Below are 23289 nucleotides of genomic sequence, written 5' to 3'. Positions count from 1 at the left end.
ATATGGGCCCATTGACTAGGCTTAGGTTTGCTAATGCACAGGGGTATTCCTATTCCTATGTAAGAAGAGGGAAAGGATTGCACTTTACAACCCCAGAGGTTGGCATAATGGGTAACCGATTCGATGCTCATGGCTACCCCCATCATAGTGGTCTTAGCCAGATTCACTTTGAAACCCATGGCCCATTGGAAGCACATCTTAAGAAGAGGCAAAGGTTTTTACCTGATTATGGTGGGCATCACAGAAAAGAAGGGTGTCATTGGCATATTAAAGGTGGGAAATGGTGGGCCCTCTAGAACTAGCCTGAAAAACCCCTAACGTGATCGGCTCGGTACAAGCCCGAAAGAGAGAAGCTAAACACCTTAGCAGCAATCGCAAAGAGAAAAGGTGAGAGAGGGTCCCTTGCCGAAGTCCCCTCGAAGCTTAGAAAAGACCCTTGGGAGTACCATTGATAATAACCGAGAAGGATGGAGAAGAAAAACACCCCCTTCTCCACCTTCACCAACGGGATCCAAAACCATTCGCAATAGACTCTCCTCTAGGATGTCCCAGCCGACGTGGTCATATGCCTTTTCCCAATCTAGCATAATGACTAGTCTCGGGATATAGCCAAGTGTCAGGAATGAAGGCATTCGTGAGCAATGAGGGCTCCATCAAGGATTTGACGGTCCTTTACAAAGGCTCCTTGGGTGGGAGAGATGACCCACGCGAGTACTTCTCAAATGCTTGAGGTGAGCACCTTGGAGAGGATCTTGAGCAAAAGCTGCTTGCTTTTTCATATGATCCCCAAGAATTAGACATAAATATGGCCTCCGTTTTAAAGTAAATGTGTATCGGTACTCATAAATATTCGGTCATATAATCTCTTTCTTGTACTGATCAAAATTTGGCAAAAAACAACACATTAGTCCACTTATCTATACATGTCTTTTTTCTAGTCATGATGAAAACAAATCAAAACTTATTTCAGGAATAAGAAAATGATGACCAAAGCAGTGAGTAGCAAAAAACCATCAAACTCATAATCATATATGGTTCTCATATCCATTGCCATCGCATTACTGTCCTACTTGGAAAGATGACAACAACAGTTGGGTGTCAAAATAGTAACCACTTTTTACATTGCCTAAAATGGCATAGAAGTCCTGTTGTACTTATCCTTCAGCATAGAAAATATATTGATAGGCCAAAATAAGTTGAAGTCAAAGGTTAAGCAGAGCCAAATAAAAACAAGCAAGCTCCTTGCAAAAATGGAGAAGCTGTTCTGAACTATTCAAATAAGGTTAGGAATATAAAATAATCTAGCAGCTAAATTCTGCTGGGTGATATATCATCGTGGTTAGAAGTTATATATCATCTGCAACAGCTTTTATAATTCTCTATATGCAAGTGAAGACCTAATATAGATTTAGGTTGAACCGAGCCAAAGAAAAATAAATGTGGAGTTGAGCATCCAAAATCAAAATTTGTTGTTTTAAAATGTTGCACTTATACTAGCCACATGTTATATCTCTTCAAAACACACCAACCTGTCAGAAACCAAGCCTATATATAAAGTGATAAACAGAGATGGTAATGGAGTCACAACTGTAACACCACTCCTGTCACTGTAAGTAAAAATGCATATGCACCATACCTGCTTTCGGGATGACTGGTAATGTACTTCATTATCTGCAATATAAGACGACACTGGTGCTTATTTACCGAATCTGCTAGTCCGCCATTCCTAAAATCCTCAAGTTCCTTAGTGAGGAGTTGAACCGCTCTAGGATGTCGTGACCCTAAACGTTGTGCACATAAGAGCACAGCTTGCACATCCTGAAGCCTATTCGAGGCCATTGAAGAAGAATCCGTGCTGAATAACACCTTGTGAATATTCGTGATGATGATGTTCAATGGGTCCTCTGGATCATCGGCAAGCAGCGGATCCAGACCATTTAGATCAAGGTGCTCTGATATGGACCATACCAAACGAGCACAAATTCGTGGTGTGTTCACCTGACAAGGCCAGCAAGATCATTCAATAAGCCGTAATTATAATAAATAACATAATTACAGTGAAGGGTAAATAATCAATCAAGGAGCAAGTGCTTCTAGTAATTCAATATGGTAAAACATTAAATCAAAGTAGACCATGAAAAGCAAACTCCACGGAAAGCTAACAGAACAGCAGGATCCAGCAAAAATTACCAATGAATGGTTCAAACCATTGAATAAAAAGCAATTTCTGTAATTTGATTTCTATACTTACAATAGGGATGCCATCTGTAGTTATCAGAGATTCGAAAACCGCACAACATGTTCAACCACCACAATCATATATGTTCGTCCACTTTTAAAATTAACATAAAAAAGCACATAGAACTTTAAGTTATTTATATATTGTTGACAAAAGTGAAGTAACAAAATCAAAAACATTTAAAGCTAAATGAATAGTAAGATAATTGTTGACCATAATTACCATCATTAGACAGATATGACCCATAATGGCACATTAGTCCTTTATGCATACTTTTGCACTAGACATATATTATATTTATCTACAACTCATATATAGACTTAACCGTGAAATGTAAAAAGTCTTAGGGCAATTCTGTAAATGTTACAAATATAAAATATATGAAAAGTGCTGGAATTGTGTGGCTCCATTCCTTTTCCTTTTTATTTTTCAGTTCAATTTTTTCTCTCTTTGAACATTTTGCGCAAACAACAACAGTTCAACCCTTTCTCATCAAATAATTTATTATAAGAGATATCTCTTATAACATGGTTTTTTTTGTTATAACTGTTAACAATTTGTATTGATTAAAAGGGTAGATACAAGAGATGAAGGATCAGCCAAGAGTACCTTAAAACCTGTACTCCTGGTAAAAAAGAATAGATCATCCGACCCTATACAAAATGGGGTTATAAGATTATCCCCTTACACAGTAATCAGAAATGTACAAGAAAGATACCAAAAAGGGAAGGACGAGTAAAACAAAAAAGGGACCCCATCCAAGACGAGATCGAGTAGAGTGCATGCTTAGTGCCTGACCCAAAACGAGCTGCAGTAGTGCCTAAACTTCAGAATGGGCCATGGCTCCATCCTTGGCTAACCGATCGGCAAACCCGTTCGGTTTCAGAGCAGTTATCTTACACTGCACAGCTTCCGCTTCCTTAAATATATATCTCGTTGCTCAAATCTGTGCAACACCTGAGCAGATTTGCCTATCATTCTTGGGGCTTATTCATCCAAGAAGGAGCACCACTCATCTTATGCACAAAATTTCAACAGAAAAACTTATTCTTTTGGCATAATCTAGGGCTTATGTCATCACTACAGACTGCTGATGTCACCTGCTTAAACACCTTCAAACCTTAAATTTGTAGAGGGCTTTGCAGCAGCCCATTAAACTAAATTTTTGACTGACACACGCACGCACACACATGCATGCACGCAAGAGCGCACACACACGAACACACACACAATGCTAGGATTTTATATAGAATCAAATGGTTTTTGAAGGAAAAGAGGGTTTTCACCTTGTTTTTTGGGTTCTACAAAAAATATCACTTATCTAAAGCTCGATCAAGTCAATCCAATAGAAGATAAGGTTCTTTTTCAGCACTCAAGACCACTTAGATGTTTGTGATAAAAAGAGCTCAGGTTTGTGTGATCTCTTAGGTTTTTTATTGCTACCCTGCTTGCCCAGCAGTATGTTTTACTTTTTTAGAGATTGTACAAGTATAGAATCAACATCAATAGTTCTGCCCAAGCACTATATACATATGACTAAAGTTCCATGAATTTTGGAATTTTAATTGTGAAGATATTCCATATTTTGTTGCTGGCAGACCTCCTTTTTGGGTAAATCTTTCTTCCTCTCGACCATCTTCAGGTAACAATTTTTTTTTTTTTTTCCAAGTACTACAAGCACTTTTAGCATAGTTGCCCATATTTAAAGCCCTTTTTGTGATCTTTAGGGCACATTATATTGCTTGATCTCGATTCGCTTTAGAAAAAAAATAGATATCCATGGCTAAACAAACAACTCATGACAAGTAAAATTTGCTTTTCGATAACCCAAATATGCAAATTACGATTGTCAAATTGAACGGGAGAGATTATCTATATTGGGCATAGTCTGGGTAAATTGGTTTACTAGGGAAATATAAAATGGGTCATGACATCAAAGGCCCCTTGTCCTACAGATCCAAAATTTGGCGAATAGAGGCCTGATGATGAAATAGTCATATCATGTTTACTCAACTCCATGGAACCTAACATATGCGATAGTATGATGTTTCAGAAAACGGCCAAAGAACTATGCAATACCATCAAGAGAAAATCTCTCAAAACAAATACAGCATGCACGTATTCTAACTGCATTGTGACGGTACACTGTCAACAAGGAGATAAGTCCATTTCTACATATTTTGGTGTTCTGAAAAGGATTTGGGATGATATGACTTCCTATGACCTGCCTTCGTGTGATTGTGCAACTGGGCTTGTAAAGTATACGAAAAAATTAGATGAACGTCCAGATTGTAAGCTACTTATATGTCTTAATTCAGAACTAAGGACTGTTAGGAATCAAATCTTAGGTCAACCAAATCTTCCTTCCCTTCTTGTGACTTCTAATCTTCTTCAACGAGAAGAGTAGAAGTTACAAGTGTTGCAAGACCCCCAAGCATTGCAGTTGAGTATCCTGCTCCGACAGCAAATAGCAAAAACACAATTACAAGTGGAAACTGTGAAGGGCAAAGCTCAGGGACATCCTAACCAAGAGAAGCGTCGATATGTGCTGAATTTTACATGGTCAACCGTCCATTGCTCATACAACGACTAGTCAAACTATTGACCTTCCATTGCTCATACAACAACTAGTCAAACTATTGACCTTCCATTGCTCATACGACATTAGTCAACCTTCCATTGCTCATATGACCACCGTTGGGGGGGCTTGAACACAACAAAGCATCCTCATCTCCATCTCAAGTAACAAGTAACTCACCTTCTCTTCTCGCTACCCCCACCAGACTGGAATATTGATTCTAGATCTAGCGACCATGTGATAGATAAACTATCAAACCCAGATTTTTCTCTTCCTCTATCTTCTCCCAAAAATATTCATCTTTCTATAGTATTAACCACCCAAGCTCTTAAAGTTGGGTATATAGATTCAGACCCAATTATCTGTTTATCAAGTGTTTTCTATCTGCCTTCATCCCTTGCTAATCTTCTCTCCATGGTAGCACTACCAAGACTGGAAATGCTCATAAGCCTTTACCCTGCACCTTGTGTCTTTCGGGATTCAAGAATTGGGAGTAAACCATGAGAAGACAAGGAATCGAATGGGATATACTTTTTTGATAGAATGCCTACAGCTTTGACGACGACAAGAAGGGGGTGAAGTTATGGCACACTCGTTTAGCCACCCGTCAATCTTCATTTATACTATTTATTTCCTGAAATTACCCCAACCTAAGTCTTTGAATAATTGTGGAATGAGTTGTCCAAACAATCTCGTATTCCTATTTATCATAACAGAAGTCCACATAACAAACTATTTGATATGACTCATAATATGGGCCCCCAGCGCCCCATTATGTCTGATGTTAGTAATACGTATTTTCTATATTCTGCTTTTCCTAGATACTACAAAAAGAAGGGGATGGACCCCAAATAATGCACCACATTCAAAACCTTGTTCTTGGAAAGACCCAACGATTCTCAAAAGAATAACTAAGGCCAAATTTCCAAAGATGCATCTAGCAATGCCCTCCTTAACAACAAAAATAACACTAGCATGTAGAATGCAAAGATTACAACGAACTGTACAATAAATGTTAAAAATCAGCATGTCCCTGCTGCAAGATTCAAGAACCAGGTGAAGTGGTTAGGATGTCTTGAAGCCATAAACACACTAAACGCTACCAAATGCTAACCTACTCTAATAAAAAAATCGCTACTGCAGGAAATTTCCAATTCAAATTGCTAACACATCCATCAAAAAATTCACATTGGCATTCAGCCCATGCGCTTAGTGATTAAGGGGCCAGGAGAAGTCAAAGGTACCTTATCGTGTAGTGTAGTTTGATAACTAAAGAACATTAAAAATCTCTCATTTATTTTAAATAAACGAGTCATCCATTACAAAATAATGGATTCTGTTGCAATGAGACAGCTGCATTGCTATGGATTTTATCCAGAATCTCAGATATTCAGATAATTGCCATTGAAAAGAAATAAGAGAAATCATGAATCTATTTGGACAACAGATGAAATTGATGCAATTAACCGGTACAATCTTTGGACATCAATGGAGGACAAATGCCTTCATCGATGATGGTATGGCAAACATCCCATGAAGCCAAAGACAAAGAAACACCGCGTGGAGCAGCAGAAGAAGAGGGAGACTACGAGAGCTTAAAAGGAATCAAATCAGAGAAGACAAAGGGAACCTTCTTCACAGGTTCCGTCCATGGAATGATAGCTTCACGGAATGACATCTTCAGGTGTTTGACAAGAGTGCAAAAAATAGGAGCAAAATACTTGAATTGAACAGCATGAGGAAAAAAATTGTTCACAGACACACCATGAAAGCTGCAAGTAAATAAAACCATAACAAAAAAAACATATATTCGAGGGGAAACCCAAAAGAACATGCAAGGCCATGGATGCCAGCAACATTTATAGCTAACCTCTCGCAAATCTTTAACGAGCAGCCTTTGCAAAGACTGCAACCTTGTTTCATACAGAATTTGATCCTGAGAAGCCCCGTCTTTAACCTTTTTAACACCCCCTCTAGTATCATAAATATGGCAAAGCCTTACCAGCAACTTTAAGTAACAGTCTATGGCATACGTCCTTCCTTCACAGTCCCATTTGACACACGGTCTGCAAACCTCCACCACCTCCAGAGCTGACTCTGTCCAATTCAATGCTCCATAGCCTGTTCCATAAGCCAGCGCTCCAATTACTCTGCTCTCTGTACCAGTATCCCTTTGTTGGGGAAGGGGAAGAGAGAGCTGAAAACAACTTTCTACTAGAGAAGCCACTAGCTCCTCCCTGAATAAACTTTTGCTAGAAACAGTATTAAGATCCTCCTTGATTCTTGCATCTTCAAAAAGTGAAGCAATATCAGTCCCAGGAAGGGGCTTTTGACCTCTCCTCACACTTTCTTTAGCAAAAAGGTCGACACAAAGAGCTGTACGGCATATACAAGCAAGAGCATGCATACGATCAGATTCTGCCCTCAAATTCCTTACCATAAGAAGCAACCTCTTAAACAATGAAACCTGTAACATAAGAAAGAAATTCCTTGTCATGTGTAAAATACTGGCTAGAGCGCATCAGTGAACAAATAACCTCACTTAGTATGGATCTGCACTTCACTTCTTCAGGCAATCAATTTCCTGAAGCTGCAATTCCATCTAAATATTTGGTACCACTGCAGATAGACTGATTCATTATTCACTCAAATAAGATGCAACATATAGACATTGTATAATGCAATAATTGAGCATCACCCGTGTATTCAGTAATCAAAAGTTGTTTAACAATAAAAGTGCTTATCAAAGAGATCAGCTATCCTATTTTTCTTGATAAGGTGATCAACACCCCTTGAGATCAGAATGGCTAACAAAATGGAATTCATCAGCGATAACTAATATTAGAAACCCAGAAGCATAAATAACTATTATTGATTCATAAAGAATAACATATATGATACCAATACTCAACAACCCACAATACCAGTTGCATGCAGCAGATAAAGCTATCATACATCCTGGAAATCAGAGACTACTCCCAAACCAACACAACGTTCTTTCTATAATTTGATTCGCACCTCGGTCTCGGCCAAGGCTCGAGCCGAGTTACTCGACCAAGTCTGACAGGAGTCAGTTGAGTCCTGGAAGATCTCAAAACAGGTCCACATATCCAAAAACAATTGTAAAAAAATTGCTAAAATAATTAAAAATAGAAAAAACCATGGTCCTGAAAACCTTTTTACAATCCTGCATACAATATTCAAACTTTCCCATCTCTAGATACACAACCATTCGACAAGACATGCCTTCTCCATCAATCTTTTTAGTGAAATAAATCATGTCTTTCTAATAATTCTTGATCATATCCTCAAAATCGTCCTTATACATTGCATTACCCACCTCCCTCCTTTGTGCCTCATCCTTCCTCCAATCCTCTCCTTCTTCTCTATAGGCTTTGGCTTCTCGGGGTTCATGCCAACCTCATGCTTGTCCTCCACTCCATGGATGAAGAAATTAAATATCCCCGCTGCCTTGGGGCCAACATACTTTCGTCTTGTTCTTTATCAACATAGGCCATTCATCAAAAATAGAGTCACTTGTCACATTAAAGAATCGTGACTCCAACTGAAGATCCAATCCAACTTGGTCTTCACCTTCACCTGGTTCTTTGTCAAAGATCAGAACCACCAATGAGATCAAAGCGGTCCTCAAGGGGAATATCAAACCCATAACCTGGTTATGATAAGATTCTTATAGGACAATGAATCATATCCCAACTCAACATCAGTTCACAAATGGGTTGAACCCAATAGTTGTGGCCTGGTTCAGTCTCGGATTGTTTTCTAGGCTCTATTAGCAATTTTCTAATGTTTATGTGCTATTCTAGAAGAATCTCTACAGATTCTTATCAGACTCGGACACTAGGCAGGTTGGTCTGATTTAAGGATTTCTCAAGGATTATGGACTACTGGTTGTGGTACACTGTGGTTTACCAAGTTAATGTGGTAACTATGGTTCAGGGTTATAGGTTGCTAGGAATTCCCTTAGCCACAAAAGTCCAGGGAGAGTGTGCACAACACAAGGGCGAGAGAACTAATTAGTTGTGCAAACTATCTCCAAGAAAGAATCCCTTTTTTCTTCTATCAATTAAAGTCTGAAAATCTAAGCCTTCTGGTCACATTTATTCCACTGTGTAAATAGAATAGAATAAACAAAAATAAAAGACGAATTAAGGAACTCCCTCTTTCCTATCCATACGTGCCTCTCTTCTTTAGAGCTAAAATTCTAGGAAACATTCTCTATAACATAATCTCTGCAAAATCCCTACTTTTTAGGACTCCAACTAACTTCCTTCTCTCTCCCTTGCCGTGTACACACCTCTTACCCAAACCCCATTAAAATAAGAACCTTACTTACTCCCCTACTTAAATGCCAACTTTGACCCCTTATTATCTAAATAATGACCTCCTCTCATACAAAGAAAAAATTATTTTGAATAATAAAAATAAATAAATAATACAACCCTTAAAATTAAAATCCAAAGGAACACCCAAGACTTTTCTAGCCCCCACATCAGACTGATGTGAAAATAATTTTCCAAGTAAAAAATCAAATAATCTATCGATTGAAAAATTAGAGGAAGCTAACAAGCCAATCATCCATGGCTCTCAAAATTCACAAGAATATAGTGTTTCTAAACTCCTGGATTGCCTTTTCTTCTCTTGTATCTATCTCTCTTTATCAATACAAATGTTAACAGTTATCAAAAAAAAAAAAACTTGAATATTATTCTAAATCCTCTACATATACCCCTATTGATAATAAACAGCCTTACTTAATAGTCCAAGAAATCCTAAATCTAATTGAAATAGAAGTCCAAACTAAAACAAAATTCATAACAACATTTGTACCCATGACATAATATGTAATTCCATAAGCACTCTAACTACTTTTCTAAGCAACTCATAAAATCCTAAGCATATAAAAAAAACTCAAATGCCTGAAAAATTAAATAAAAAAACTAAAAATAACCTAGAAAATTCCAAAAATACATCCTTAAATTTAATAAGAAGAATTCAAAAATAAGATGTATCTTGTTATGCATAAGACTCCCTCGGATGGAGAAAACTTGTCCTTGAGTTTTGAAGTAAGCTAAAAATGAATAATGTACTACGGCCACAACTTTCTTCAACCCGAATATTATGCTTCAAATCCTGGGACATGTGGTTTATTGGCCCAATCAAAACACAATGATTATGCATTAGGACTGCTTTGAAATTTGTCAATATGTGCACAAACGCATTTGAGAACTCAAGGAAAGGATTATTATATGATGATGGAATTACTACGATATATATGCTCAACTCAATCACATAAACTAGCTGAAAGCGCATTAGTTCAGCCATATATAACCCTGCTAAAATTGCCTTGGCTCGGCCCTAAAACATACGAAGGGTGAGGACTGAATTCGGTGTTCAAACCAACAATGTCACCTATTAAGTCGCCCTCATCTTTATCTTTGTCAAAGATTGGTTCAACCACTAAATCTTGTGCATCATTGTGGTATAGATCTCCTACTAGATCACGTTCTTTATCTAAGCATTCGTCGGAAATTGGTGGCAAATCCCAATCTCCAATTTACAGCATGCTGATGTTGGAAACAACTTGATGAAAAACAAAGATTCTTCATGGTCGTGCTCCTTAATATCACGAACCAAGTTGTACTCGCAACCACGGAGATCATCTCTCCCTTGGCTATGAGTCAAATAATGCTCGTCAAAATCAGAAAAGCCCACCTTCATATCAAAAATCCTAGAGTGATGCTCCAATGTCTAAGTCCTCTCACTTTCCTCTTCACTCAACCCTCACGTGGGCAAAAAATTCAGAGTCTTGCCCATAAGTGGTACCTACAAGTTGTTGTGCCAATTGCTAAATTTGTCTTTTGAGATCTTCAATCTTTTCATTTCTGCCATCGTGAGGTATATCTACGAGAGCTCCTCTTCCTCAACCCCTTCTTATTACCATAAATTCACCACAATCACAAGCCCTAGGTTTGATTGAAAATTTATGCCCTTAGTAATCACAAAACCTCTGCTCTAATACCAATTGAAGTAGAAAGAATTTCACGAGGAAGAAACTAAATAATCTATTAATTGGAAAATAAAAGGAAGCTAGCTAATAAGCCAAGATTCCACGGCTCTACAGAATTCACAAGAATTCAAGGTAACCATGTTTCTAAACAATAACTCAAATCTCTATTCTAAATTCTCTACATAGACCCTTATTTACAAATAAATGAATAGTTGAGATATGGCCCTTGGTAGAGTTGAATGGCGTAACAGGATCGTGTAGCCAACCTAAATAGTTGGGGATAAGGTTCTGATAATGATGATGACAAAATAAATAAATGCATATATATTTTCACTTTTCAAAAAATACAATTCCATAAGACCTCTCACTACTTCTCTAAACAACTCCCAAAATACTAAAAATATAAAAAACCCTAGAATCCCTAAAAAACTTAAAAACCCTAAAAATAACTCCAGGAAATTCCAAAAATATATTTCTAAAATTATATAAGAAAAATTCAGAAATAAGAGGTACCTTATCCTACATCAACATATCAATCATAGTAGAGAGAGAGAGACAGCAGATTGGTTGAAGCGGGGGAGGGGGGGAGAGAGACAGAGAGCAAGAGTGGTTGAAGAGTGAGAGAACAATAACACACCCACCATTTTTAATAAAGACATGGCTAGTTAAAAAGAAAGAGGAAGAAAACAGATACACAAAACATAACACACAATCATACACAATAGTCTCTCTCTCAACACACACAACACAACAAACATATATAAGTAATCTCTCTCTCTCTCTCTCTCTCTCTCTCTCTCTCTCTCTCTCTCTCTCTCGTGTGCACGCACAAAAAACACAGTACATGCATGTTCGAGTACAAAGCATGCAACTTGGACCTTCACCAAGGCGCTAGGAAGTGCCAAACCGCCTAGGGGCCTGCTTTGAAGGCCCCAACCAGAGTGACCTTCCTGGACCCCAACAGGGGGCCAGGGCCCTTTGGTGCCTCAAGGCACCATCTAGGCATCTAATGCAAGTTCCTTTTAATACATTACCCACGCTCGCCATTTTACTAGAGTGTGTTCTTGTCCTTTTGCATGCATCAGTATGACCCTAAACCACCTCAACAAACAACGTACCAGCGTTTTAAAATGAGGCCACATCGCCGCATATGCGCCCGCATCATGCCGGATGCGCTCGCATCCGCATCAGAAACAAGCGCATATGCGCTTTTGACAGATGCGGCCGCATATGCGCCGCATCAGGCTGCATCGTAGCCGCATCCCACTACTACAGTGTCCGCCAAATTTTTTTTCTGTTTTGCCCCTCAAGGAGGGGCAAAATGGTCTTTTTGACCATCCAAATGTTAGGAAACTGTTTGAGGGGATATTAGGGGCCCTAAACGGAGATTTTCAGCCACTTTTGTAGCTTTTTTTGCATAAAATCTAGGTAACAAAAATTTAGGCGGAATTTTTTTTTCATCGAAATCTTCGATTTGGGGGTTGTTTGATACTTGAATATTCATTGGATGCCTTTGATTGTTGATTTGGAGATGTTAGGGTGAACTTGTAATAAGAAATCGGGGGTTTCAGAGGTTGTAAAGAAATCGAGCAGTACTTCACAGAGTCGGTAAATTTTTTGTCCTTCTTGTACAATATTACTATTATACATATTTTTGGGGCAATGTCTTCTTCTCAATCTTCTAGTAATAAGGATCCGACTTGGAATTATGTTAAACTAAAAAATCCCAAAGATAGAAATTGTGTGATATGCTTGCTCTGTGGAAATACTTATATGGGTGGATAACTGGATACAGAATCTCCGACAGCTAATAGTTTTGAAGTTACTCATTAAACTAAAATACCTACTATCACATATATCACCTTCATATTTTTTTTCTACGCATTAACTTATTTTTTAAAAAAATTTAGAATTTTTTTACATTTATTGACCGCATCATCGTGATGCACCCGCATACGGGCCGCATTGAGCCGCATCGGCCCCCCACTGCATCAGGGCCGCATCTCGCATTTTAAAACACTGCAACGTACATCTTTTAATTTAGCTTAATCCAAAAGCCTCTTTGACCTATCTCTCATCCTCTCATAAGGCTTCAAATTCCGTCAAATATAATTTGCCAATTATCTCTCTTTTGAGGCTTCAGATTCCACTACATACAATTTGACAGTTCTCTCTCTTCTTCATCTGAGGCTTCAAATTCTACCACATAATTTCAGGATGTCTTCCAAGATCTTGGGCTTCCACTCTCCCAACTCTAAAAAACACCCCTATACATTTTATTTTTTTGGGCAAACACCATGTACAATATCTTTCTGATATTAACAAACATTCTTACAGTAATAAGAGTTTCTTGCAAATCTAAAACCTACCCAACAGATTACCACTAGAAATTCTCATTATCATCATCATACCCTTTTCTAAATTAATTGGGGTCAGCTACACGAATCCTGATCCACTTCAGGATTCTTTTGGCAAAATTTTACGTTGGCTGCCTACCTAACACAACCCAGCTCTTTTACATGGACATGGGACGAGTTAAGAGAAAGTTTATAGGTCATCACTATTCTTAGACCATACCACTTGAAATTCTAACACTCAATAACCAAGTCCTTGAAGCATGGAATGTCTGAATAACATATTCTCAGATTTAAATCAAATCAGCCCCAACTCTCCCATCAATATCCCTAATTATAGGAATGCCCTTCCAAAATATACACTCAGAAATGATGTTGATGAACTTGGGAGTAGGACTTGTTATGCACCCAAGACAACTTGGCTCAAGCACAGCCCATGTCTTTAAGATTGTATGCTGAAAATATCTAAAAACAAACAACGCTTAACACACATTTTGTGAATAGTCTATTTTCTGAGAAGACTAGCAAATTGCAGGTCTTAATCTAGTCGTGTCTCTGTCTTACCCAAGTATTTAAAAAGTACAATACTTTCAGGAATATTTGAAAGTCACCCCTAAAGGTCACTTACATTTGAAGAGGAATAAGTGCCCTCCAATGTGACTATAATGAAACCCTATAAGGTGCCCCAACAGAGTTTTCTCCGTTGCAACTCCGTGAATTTTGCTAAGATAGATGAAATTATTTTGCTCATGCATTAGGTTCTTCACATACACAGTCTTTGACTAGAAAATGATATGTCATAAGCTTTGAATTGTACTTCCCTAATAGTAAAATAATAACAATAATAGCAGCAACAACAACAATAATAACAATAACAACAAATAATATCCATTCTCCTTGATTGCACACGTTCAATCAATCTGATGATCTAGTTTTGTTTTCTTTGGGTTACATAAGGTTACTACATTTTGGTACATGTGATCTTCTTAAATTTGGGAATGGAAATCAATATACAGGCCTGGTCAAATGGTGGTCCACAATTTAAACAGAGAAGAGGAGAACAAATAAATTTGACGAAACATTAAATCAAAAACAGTACCTGCATATGGAGATCAAGCAGGTGTAGATTGGTAACCACAGCGCGCACAATGCTCTCCCTGGCAGAGGAGAACTCCTGTCTATCCCACAGTGTGAGTATTGCGGTGATGGAAGCAGACGCCCACTCAGGCTTACCCCCAGGAACATCCGCCAGTGACAGCAAATTGATGCCAACCTCAAACACGAGTGCGGGATCCAACGACCCCCCCAAGAAGGGCACAAAATGAGACACTACATCTGACACCCCAACAACCTTCTCCGCCCCGAGATCCCCTGTTGGGGCAGGAGGACCCTTAACCGAGGACAGCTTCTTCAATGTGTCGATGGCACCAGAAGCCATGGTCTTGGCAGCGTAAACGAGGGGGAATACACATGCCTTGAACCCCTCAGTGGGAAGCAGGAGGGAGCGTGCCATGTAGAAAGTGCGCTTCTTCCAGAGGAGCTCAACAGCAGAGGCGACCCAGGCAGAGCGTATGGCCATGGAGTCCTCAGTGTCAACGAGCTTGTCCCCAGCCAGGCGACTCATGCGCTTGGACCCAAACTCGCGAAAAAGGCGGGACAAGGATTCGAAGGCAACCTTGGAGACAGGGTCAGAGGCGCTGAGGGCGTTGCGCGTGATCTGGTCCCACCACGAGTCAGCCTTGGAACGGAGGCTCGGGTTGCTGGCGCAGAGGGCGACGAGGTCATCACGAGCAAGGAGGCAGCCCAAAGTCTCAGTGGCAGCCATGCGAAGGGATGGGGAAGGGGAGTCCAAGGACGCCATGATGTGGTTGGCACAGTCCGAAAGGAGGCGCGGGAGGCGCCATGACGGCACCGAACAGAGGAGGGGAAGGGCAGCGGCAGTGACCTCTGGGTCAGGGAACGAGAAGTCTGAAAGAAGGCCACGGCACGCGGTGTCCCAGTGATCTGGAGGGAGGCGAGTGGAGCGGATGAGGTCGAGTGCCAGCTTCTTGCAGACAGCAGACGCAGGAGAGGCCAGGATTTCATCGCACGCGCACTTTGAGAGGGGTGACACATCGCGCCCTGCCGCTGATTGCTGGAGGGCCTGCAGCAGCGCCCCTGCCTGCCGGAGGGCATCGTTCGACCTCAGATCCGACTGGATCTGGGCGAACAGAATGTCCATCTTCTTCGACCTCTATCTCTCTGTAATGTAGCTCATTCAAATATCAAAATTTGGGAACTTTGTAGCCTTTTATATGAACCTCTACGCTCCTCCCTGCAATTGTTTTTCAGATAATTCTTTCAAAGTTGCAGCTATCTCAATTCTGGACTCATTTGAGGCACAAAGAGCTGGAGATCAAAAACCAAACCCCCATACCCTTGATTAATGAAAGTTCGTCCGCCGTCGTGTCGCTCTCCAATCCAAAATGCGAACTCCCCCTCTTTTCCAGTAAAGGAGATCTGTGACTGAGCTGAACAGACCCCAGATGACTGAGTTCTATTGTTCTAACTTCTAACTCTAAATGGGCATGTTTGCGAACCCTATGTGCACCCCAGGAAAGACATTTGCCGAATATTAGGAAAATGTTTTCTCTTGTATTTTTTTGAGGAAACCAGGTGCTTTTGCTCGGTAAATTTCGAGAAATTAGATCTAAAAGGCAGTCTTTCGGTAAATAATTCATCAATATGATATTGATATTAAGTTGTTTGATCAATGAGATTTTTAAAATCTTTTTTTTTACGATAGGGCTAAATATAAGTTCGGGGAGGTTTAAATAAGTTGTGGGTAGTGTCTTTGATAACTTGCTGGAATGTTAATAAAGTTCTCGGTACTGTATTTGATAACATATACATACTAATCATATAACTATAATTATAAATACATAACATAATATAATATATAATATTATATATTTTATTAATATATATTTGTATCATATATAACATGCAATATAATATTTATTATAATCTAATATAAGATATTTATATATTATGTATAATATATAGTATAATATAAGATATCTATGGGCTGGTAGAAAAATAAGGGGCTCATAATGTTAAGTGGAGGACCTCCTTCAAGATGAGGGAGGCCTAGGGGTGAGAGAAATGACAGACTTCAATATTGCAAGTATGATGAAGCTGACATGAAGGATTTTAGCAAATCCATCTTCGCTTGGTTCTTCAAACACAAGTATTTCAGATTGTGTTTCATTTGGGACTCTATAGCCAAGAGGGGTTCTTCTTATGATTGGAAAGGTATTCATATCGGTTTATCACAGCTAAAGGATAATGTCCAATGGTGTATTGAGAATAAGCAGACGGTGAATTTTTTGATAGAGCCTTGACTATCAGTGCAGTCAATCCGTGACTATTTAGATGCAAATGGACTGATGGATTTGAGGGAACTTGAAGAGCGGAAGGCTTCAGAGTTTATTGATGGTAACCCGCCATCATGGACATTGCCTTCACATCCTTCAACTTTACTTAATACGATATGGGGTGATGTAGAGCGATATACTCTTCCCTTACAATCTACGGATGATTCATTGTTATGGACGCATTCTGCCAATGGAACTTTCTCAATTAAATTAGCATGGAACTTCATTCGATATAAAAGATCATCTCATCCCTTATTTCGTGCTCTTTAGCCTTCAAAATGTCAACATTGGGCTAAGTGATTTTCTTTGTTAGCTATGTATAATCGGTTGCCGAATTCATCTATACTTTAACAGTGATGTATCTACTATTTACCCTTTTTGTAGAAACAACAAAGACAATCTATGTCACCTCTTGTTTCACTATTCCTTTTCCATCACTGTTTAGCAATGTTTAGCTTGGCAGTGTGGCAAGAGATTTGTACCTAGTACTACGGTACTGGATATTTTTCGTCGGTGATTAGTCTTCAAATTCAAATCGCAGGGGTTACTTGACGCCTGGACGACTAATTTTTTCACAACAACCTGGTATTTGTGGGAGGAGCGAAACATACGACTCTTTAGATCTAGCGCTCTAAGAAGGGAGCAGGTTGTCATTCGTATTACTACACACGTCAAGGCGATAGTAGAAGTTAAAAAATGGGCATTTCATTTGTCAGAAAATGCGGTTATTGAAAACTTACAAATCAATTGGTGTCAGCAAAAGCCAAAATCCACAGTCCCAATTACATGGTCATTTCTTGAGGTTCAGTGTTATAAGTTGAATAGTGATGGTGTGATCTTGTACAATTCTAGTTTAACGGGAAGGGGTGGGGTCATAAGAGATAGCAATGATGGTTTGATCTTGTACAATTCTAGTTTAACGGGAAGGGGTGGGGTCATAAGAGATAGCAATGGTGGTTTTGTGGCTGCATTCGCTAAAAACTTTGGAGTTGGGATTTAATAATTATGCAGAACTTTAGGCTCTTGAGGAATGTATTATCTTAGTTATCCAGATGGGCTGCTTCCTAATATAGATAGAAAGTGATTCATCTTTGCTAGTAGATGCTATTCAGGATCGTTGTAGTGCCCTATGGAAATTATGAACTATAGGCAACAAGTCGCGTTCAAGGCTCTTGGCCCATATGTGGACAATTGCTCATGTTTTTCGCTAGGCGAATATGGTAGCTGATGCTCTAGCTAAGAAAGCATCGGCTTCTGCAGGTGTAATAATTTAGCACCATCTGCCAGACTTTCTTTCTCTTCTATTATTACATGATTTGGCGCAACTGCCCTATATTAGGGGGTTGTATAATAATGTATTATTTTTGTTCCTATTAATCAAAAATTTAGGTAGGGGAGGGCATTCTCCCCCATTGACTTACCAAAAAAAAAAAAAGATATTTATATATATATATTATGTATATAATATTTATATTTATTATATTATATATAATATATAATATAAATATTATATATAATATATTATATAATATAAATATATAGTAATATATTATGTCATGGTGGCGTGTGATTCATGGGCGTTAAGGTCTCGTCTTTGAATTCTACTTGACGCCTTGAGTTGCACTCCCCTCCTCTCTTTCTCTCTTGAAACAAAAAGGTATTATATATATTACATGTAATGTATGATCAATATATATTATATAAACTATATTTATAAAATAAATATAAATATATAATGTGATACTATAAGTTATAATATTATATTATAGTAAATTTATATTATATCATATTAATAAGAGTAATGATCCTATGAGACCCTCCCACATCCATGTGTGTAGGATCCCAAAGGATCACTATTAAATTTGGTACAGATCTTTAAAAAAATCAAGTCTAATACCCATGTGATAACTTTTCTCGAGATTTATGCTAAATTAATGATGATCATTTGGGGTCCTACACACATAGGTGTGGGAGGTCTCATAGGATTATTACTCCATTAATAATACTAATATTATGTATGTATATTATGCATAGTGAATAGTGATCAACAAAAAATTTATGAAAGATTAAGTTCCTACTCCCCTACCCCCTCCCACCTCCCCCCTCCTAGGAACTTAATCATTCACTGTTTAATAAATAAATGAGAACTTTTGTTGATAGATTAGTTTTTGAACTTTTCATGAAAAGTGTGAAAACAAACGTGAAACTTTTTCAAAATCTGAAATAATACTTTCTAAAACTTTCAGAAAAACAAACATGCCCTAAAGAACCCCCTTTGGTTTTTTAATTTTACTCATGTACCCTTTTTTCTCTTATTGTTTATTTTTTATATTCTAAAAATGGCATCACATGTCTTCAACATCCCAATGACAGTGAACTTGAGATCATCAAGTTTTGGAGTAAAGGGCGATTATACAAAGTTAAATGTAACTTAAAATTTTTTTATTTTTAGAATATTTAGATCTTTAAGATCCTAAGCTACATTTGACTTGAGATTTTGAATATTTGAAGTTCAGTCCCTATATATAAACTAAAAAGAAAGGTTTCTATACTTCCCCTACAGCATAGAAGATTTATGCTTCCCCTACCATCCAACCGTTCAATTTTGATCAAGAGAGCCACTTACTGTTTGATCTTAGATCTGACGTCTCAAAGCATTTTGTTTTTAGTTTTTTTTAATACAAATTGTATGAATATGAAATTTGGTACGTGCCATCTTCTCATTGGGGCGCACCTATAAAAAATGTTTAAAATAATGTTTTAATAAAATATAATGACAAAAATACCCATTGAATCTTTCATGGGTATTTTGATCATTTTATATTATTGAAAATATTTGTTTTATATTTTTCACTAGTGTGAGTTTAATAGAGGATTGGACATACAAATTTTGGTGTTAAATTTGTAGAAAAAATATTAAAAATAAAATAGTGTAGAGATGTGACATTGTGATTCTTAGCCCCCCATTCAGAATGGATGGTTGGATACGGGGAAGTATATAAGTTTTATATTATAGGGAAAGCATATAAGCTCGCCCTAAACTAAATATGACTTCAGATTCAGATCCGAAATCAAATAAGATCTCAGCCCTTGAAGATCCTAAGTTATATTTTGACTATATATATGGGGGCTTTAATTTCAGATTTTTAAGTTCTAAAGTCATAAAATAGCTTTATCAATTCAAATATTGAAGATCTGAAGTGTTTAATTTGGAAGTTAAGAAAGAGAGGGAGGTACGTACATAAAATATAAAATTTGAGGGGTAGGAAGGCGGGTTTCTTAAGTTGGGATACTATTAGGGGCTGTTTGGATACCTGGAAATATATTGTTTGTGAAATATATTATTGGCGTAATACATTATTGTTTAATATATTACTTGCAAATGGATTGTCACTGTTTGGGTAGTATTTATGCAACTTGGGAAATACATTATTATTTTTTTGCTATGTCCAGAAGAAATATGGAAAATGCATTACCGACATTTTTTTTTTCTTTTTTTGGCTTTATACCCAAAATATGGTTGAGCGTACAATCCCTATTAGTATGTAGCTTAAACTTTATAATTGCATTAGGCATAAGATTAGCCACACCTTTTGTATGCCTTTACGTACTTGGAACCACATGTTTTCAAGATGTTAACACTTAGGAATAAAATATTTTTATTATGATAAGCCATCATATTTTTTATTATGATAAGCCATCATATTTTTTATGTTTTATTTTCATGTGCTCAAGCCTTGTCGATCATCTCTTTCCAGAAAACTTTCATGGAAAATTCAAAAGAAAAAAAAAGTTCGGAGAAATTTGGCTAGTAACCTAGAAGGCTTTATGACTAAATGAGATGTATTACAGGAGAAAATATGTTGTGGCATTGGAGGAAATTGAAGAGGTAAATTAATTTTAAAAAGTTCTGAAAAAAAAAAAATTTCAAGTACACTCATTTGACGATTCTCTGTAAGTGAACTTAAGTATTTCAAATTTATTAGCAAACAATAGCAGCAAAAAAGAAAAAAATAAAGCCAAAAAAATAAACAGACTAATCTTAGTCGAAAACCCAAATCCATTTTTTTTGGAACAATAGCTACTGGTTGCATATCCCAAAAAATAAATATTAGATATATGGAAATAAACAATAGCTAGGTTGCAGAAGATGGGCTGGGCTACCGGGGTTTAGCTGCCGGGTTTTAGCTACTAATTGAAGAAGATGGCTAGGGGCAGTCGGGTTTTAGCTGCTAATTGAAGAAGATGGGCTGGGGCAGCCGGGTTTTAGCTGCTAATTGAAGAAGATAGGCTCGTGTGTGATTTTTGAGGTTTAAATAGATGCACAATTCGGTTTAAGGGAGATATTGGTTGCATAAGATGCTACCATGTTTAGTTGAATAACTTTTTTTTTTTTTTTCTTGTGGTTGGGATTTTTGGGTTTTTTTGGTGGAGAGGCGCCCCAAAGATTTCTTCCGATTACCCGTCGAGCGCGTAATAGATTTTTCACCTTTCAACTCGCATGATAAATTTACTGATTTTTTAAAAATATCGGGTAATTTTTTTCCATTTCCTTACCATTAAAGTGTACTCAAACAATAAAAATGTCATATGACCATACAAATCTATTTTCATGTACCTTGAAGGATCATCAAGAGCTTTTATGCTCAACGACAGGGACTACATGCTTTGGTGGGTATTTAAACTCCACGCCAAAGGGCTATATGCTTTTGTTGGTGTATGATCCCTTGGAGTAAGTACTTTGGGCTATATGGTTTTGTTGGTGTATGCTCCCTTGGAGTAACTACTTTAAAAATCTTAAATTTTTAGAATGTAACATCCTTGACCTATAGACAAATCTGATTGACATGGCGTGTACGTCCCTAAAGTATCGTTTTTCATGAATTTTTTATTCCAAAGTATCTTTATTATATTTTGTATATAGGGAAGTTAGAGAATTAATGCATTCATTCTTGTGCGATTGGAAGTTGTGGTTGTAGTTTTTCTATATGGGAATTGCATGGCTTTAAAAATATTGACTATTTGGTAAAAACAAGTATAGATTGGTTGTGTTGTGCCAATTTTTTCAATATGTAATTTTGGAATGAAACTAATGAAATTTGAATGGAAAATCTAAAATGGTAGAATTTGTCTTCCACTATCATTTTCTCTCTCTCTAGTTGTTATATTTTTTCTCCCATCATTTGGTATCAAAGCATTAGAAAGAACCCTGTCACGCCCCAAGAATTTACAATACTGATATTCCTGAGATGTGACAATCAAAACATATATACATCTCTTTTTAGGACAAATTTACAAAAATGGCAAATTCTTACAAAGTAACAAAAGAAAGCTTAAACACAACTACAATATCTTCCATAGTTGATCCTGGCGAGCACTCAAAATGAAACTGCAGTTATCCTGAAAAAATGTTTACTATAATTTGATGAGTTTGGCTACTCAGTAAGTGATCATCATAATCTTAAAAATAATCATGGTTGAAAGATATCAATATTTTCAAAATGAGATCTATTAACATAAATGCATCAACAGTTTCACTTTAAAAAATACATAATTAAGTATAATTCAAATAATTGAAATGCGTATAACATTTTAATGTCAGTGTATAATTTAATTCAAAAGATTTCACAAAATATCCTACTGGCATCCCAAGTAGGTCACCTATATACCTCATCAGCATCCTAATGGGTCCACTTAATCCCTATCGACGTCCCAAATTGATCAACTTAATCCCTGCAGGTCCACTTATACCTCACCGGTGTACCGGATGAGTCCACTTAATCCCTACCGGCGTACCGGATAGGTCCACTTATATCTCACCGGCGAACCGGATGAGTCCACTTACATATTTAAAGTATTTCTAAATCTTTTTAAACATTCGAAAGCAGTAATATCATGTACTCAACATATCACTGAAATTATTAATATGAATTTCACCGAAACCATTAATAACAGTCACTTTCAATAACATTTCAAAAATAAGTAGTCAAATATTTTGGGCTCAAATTTAGAAAGGTAGTAGTTCATAAAGACATTTTAGCATAATTTCCAATCTAATATGTATAGAAAAATTCTTTTAAAAATTCAAGAATATGGAAGTATCACAATTTTTGGGATGTTAATTCACAAATAAACATTTTACAGACACTGCTGTAATCAATTGCAAAATATCAGTTTTCAAATAATAAGGCAGTCATTTGTACGTGAAATTTACCATGTCTAAATATTAAAAAACAGTTGAAAGAAATCTCACAATTTTACTAAAAGCAGGAATATCACATTTATTTTTAATAATTTTACAGTATCTAAAATTTTCTAACAATAGACAAGAAAATAAATAAATTTATTTATAATAATTTACAGCATTTAAATTCCATACAGTAGATAAAATATCAAATTTTATTAAAAAAGATTATTTTTCAAAATAATGAGGTCCCTTGCGCATAAATTTTATCGCGCTTAAAATTCATGATAATAAGCAGAAGTAATTATTTCATTTCATTTTTAAAAAGAACAGATTATTTTTCAAGATAAGGAAGTCACTTACCTAAATATTTGAGAAGGAGCTTCCGATAAAAATTCAGCTAGAGGGTGGAGCTCACTGTGTTTCAACTAGAGAGAGAAAGATCTCAAAAATTTTCTAGAGAAGGAGTCCTTGTCTCTCCTATTTA

General features: G+C 37.1%; 1 protein-coding gene across 4 annotated transcripts in view; it reads right to left on the bottom strand.

Moving 5' to 3' along the window:
• Nucleotides 1–15733, bottom strand: part of TPLATE (ARM repeat superfamily protein) — a 43197-nt gene extending 27464 nt beyond the window's left edge. For all 4 annotated transcript variants that reach the window (XR_002280442.2, XR_016049572.1, XR_016049571.1 and 1 more), the window contains exons 1-3: nucleotides 14302–15733; nucleotides 6688–7284; nucleotides 1637–1998 (exon numbers count right to left, since the gene is read on the bottom strand). Coding sequence is in view for 1 of the 4 variants with exons in the window: in XM_006841661.4 (XP_006841724.1) it covers nucleotides 1637–1998; nucleotides 6688–7284; nucleotides 14302–15423 (2081 nt within the window). In the remaining 3 variants the exon portion in view is untranslated. The remainder of the gene's footprint in view (nucleotides 1–1636; nucleotides 1999–6687; nucleotides 7285–14301) is intronic.
• Between the last annotated feature and the right edge of the window lie 7556 nt (nucleotides 15734–23289).

The sequence above is a fragment of the Amborella trichopoda genome, chromosome 2, assembly GCF_054954075.1.
Source record: "Amborella trichopoda isolate Santa Cruz 75 chromosome 2, AtrichopodaSantaCruz75HAP2 v2.0, whole genome shotgun sequence".
Lineage (NCBI taxonomy): Eukaryota > Viridiplantae > Streptophyta > Magnoliopsida > Amborellales > Amborellaceae > Amborella > Amborella trichopoda.
This window is presented reverse-complemented; position numbering and strand designations above follow the sequence as displayed.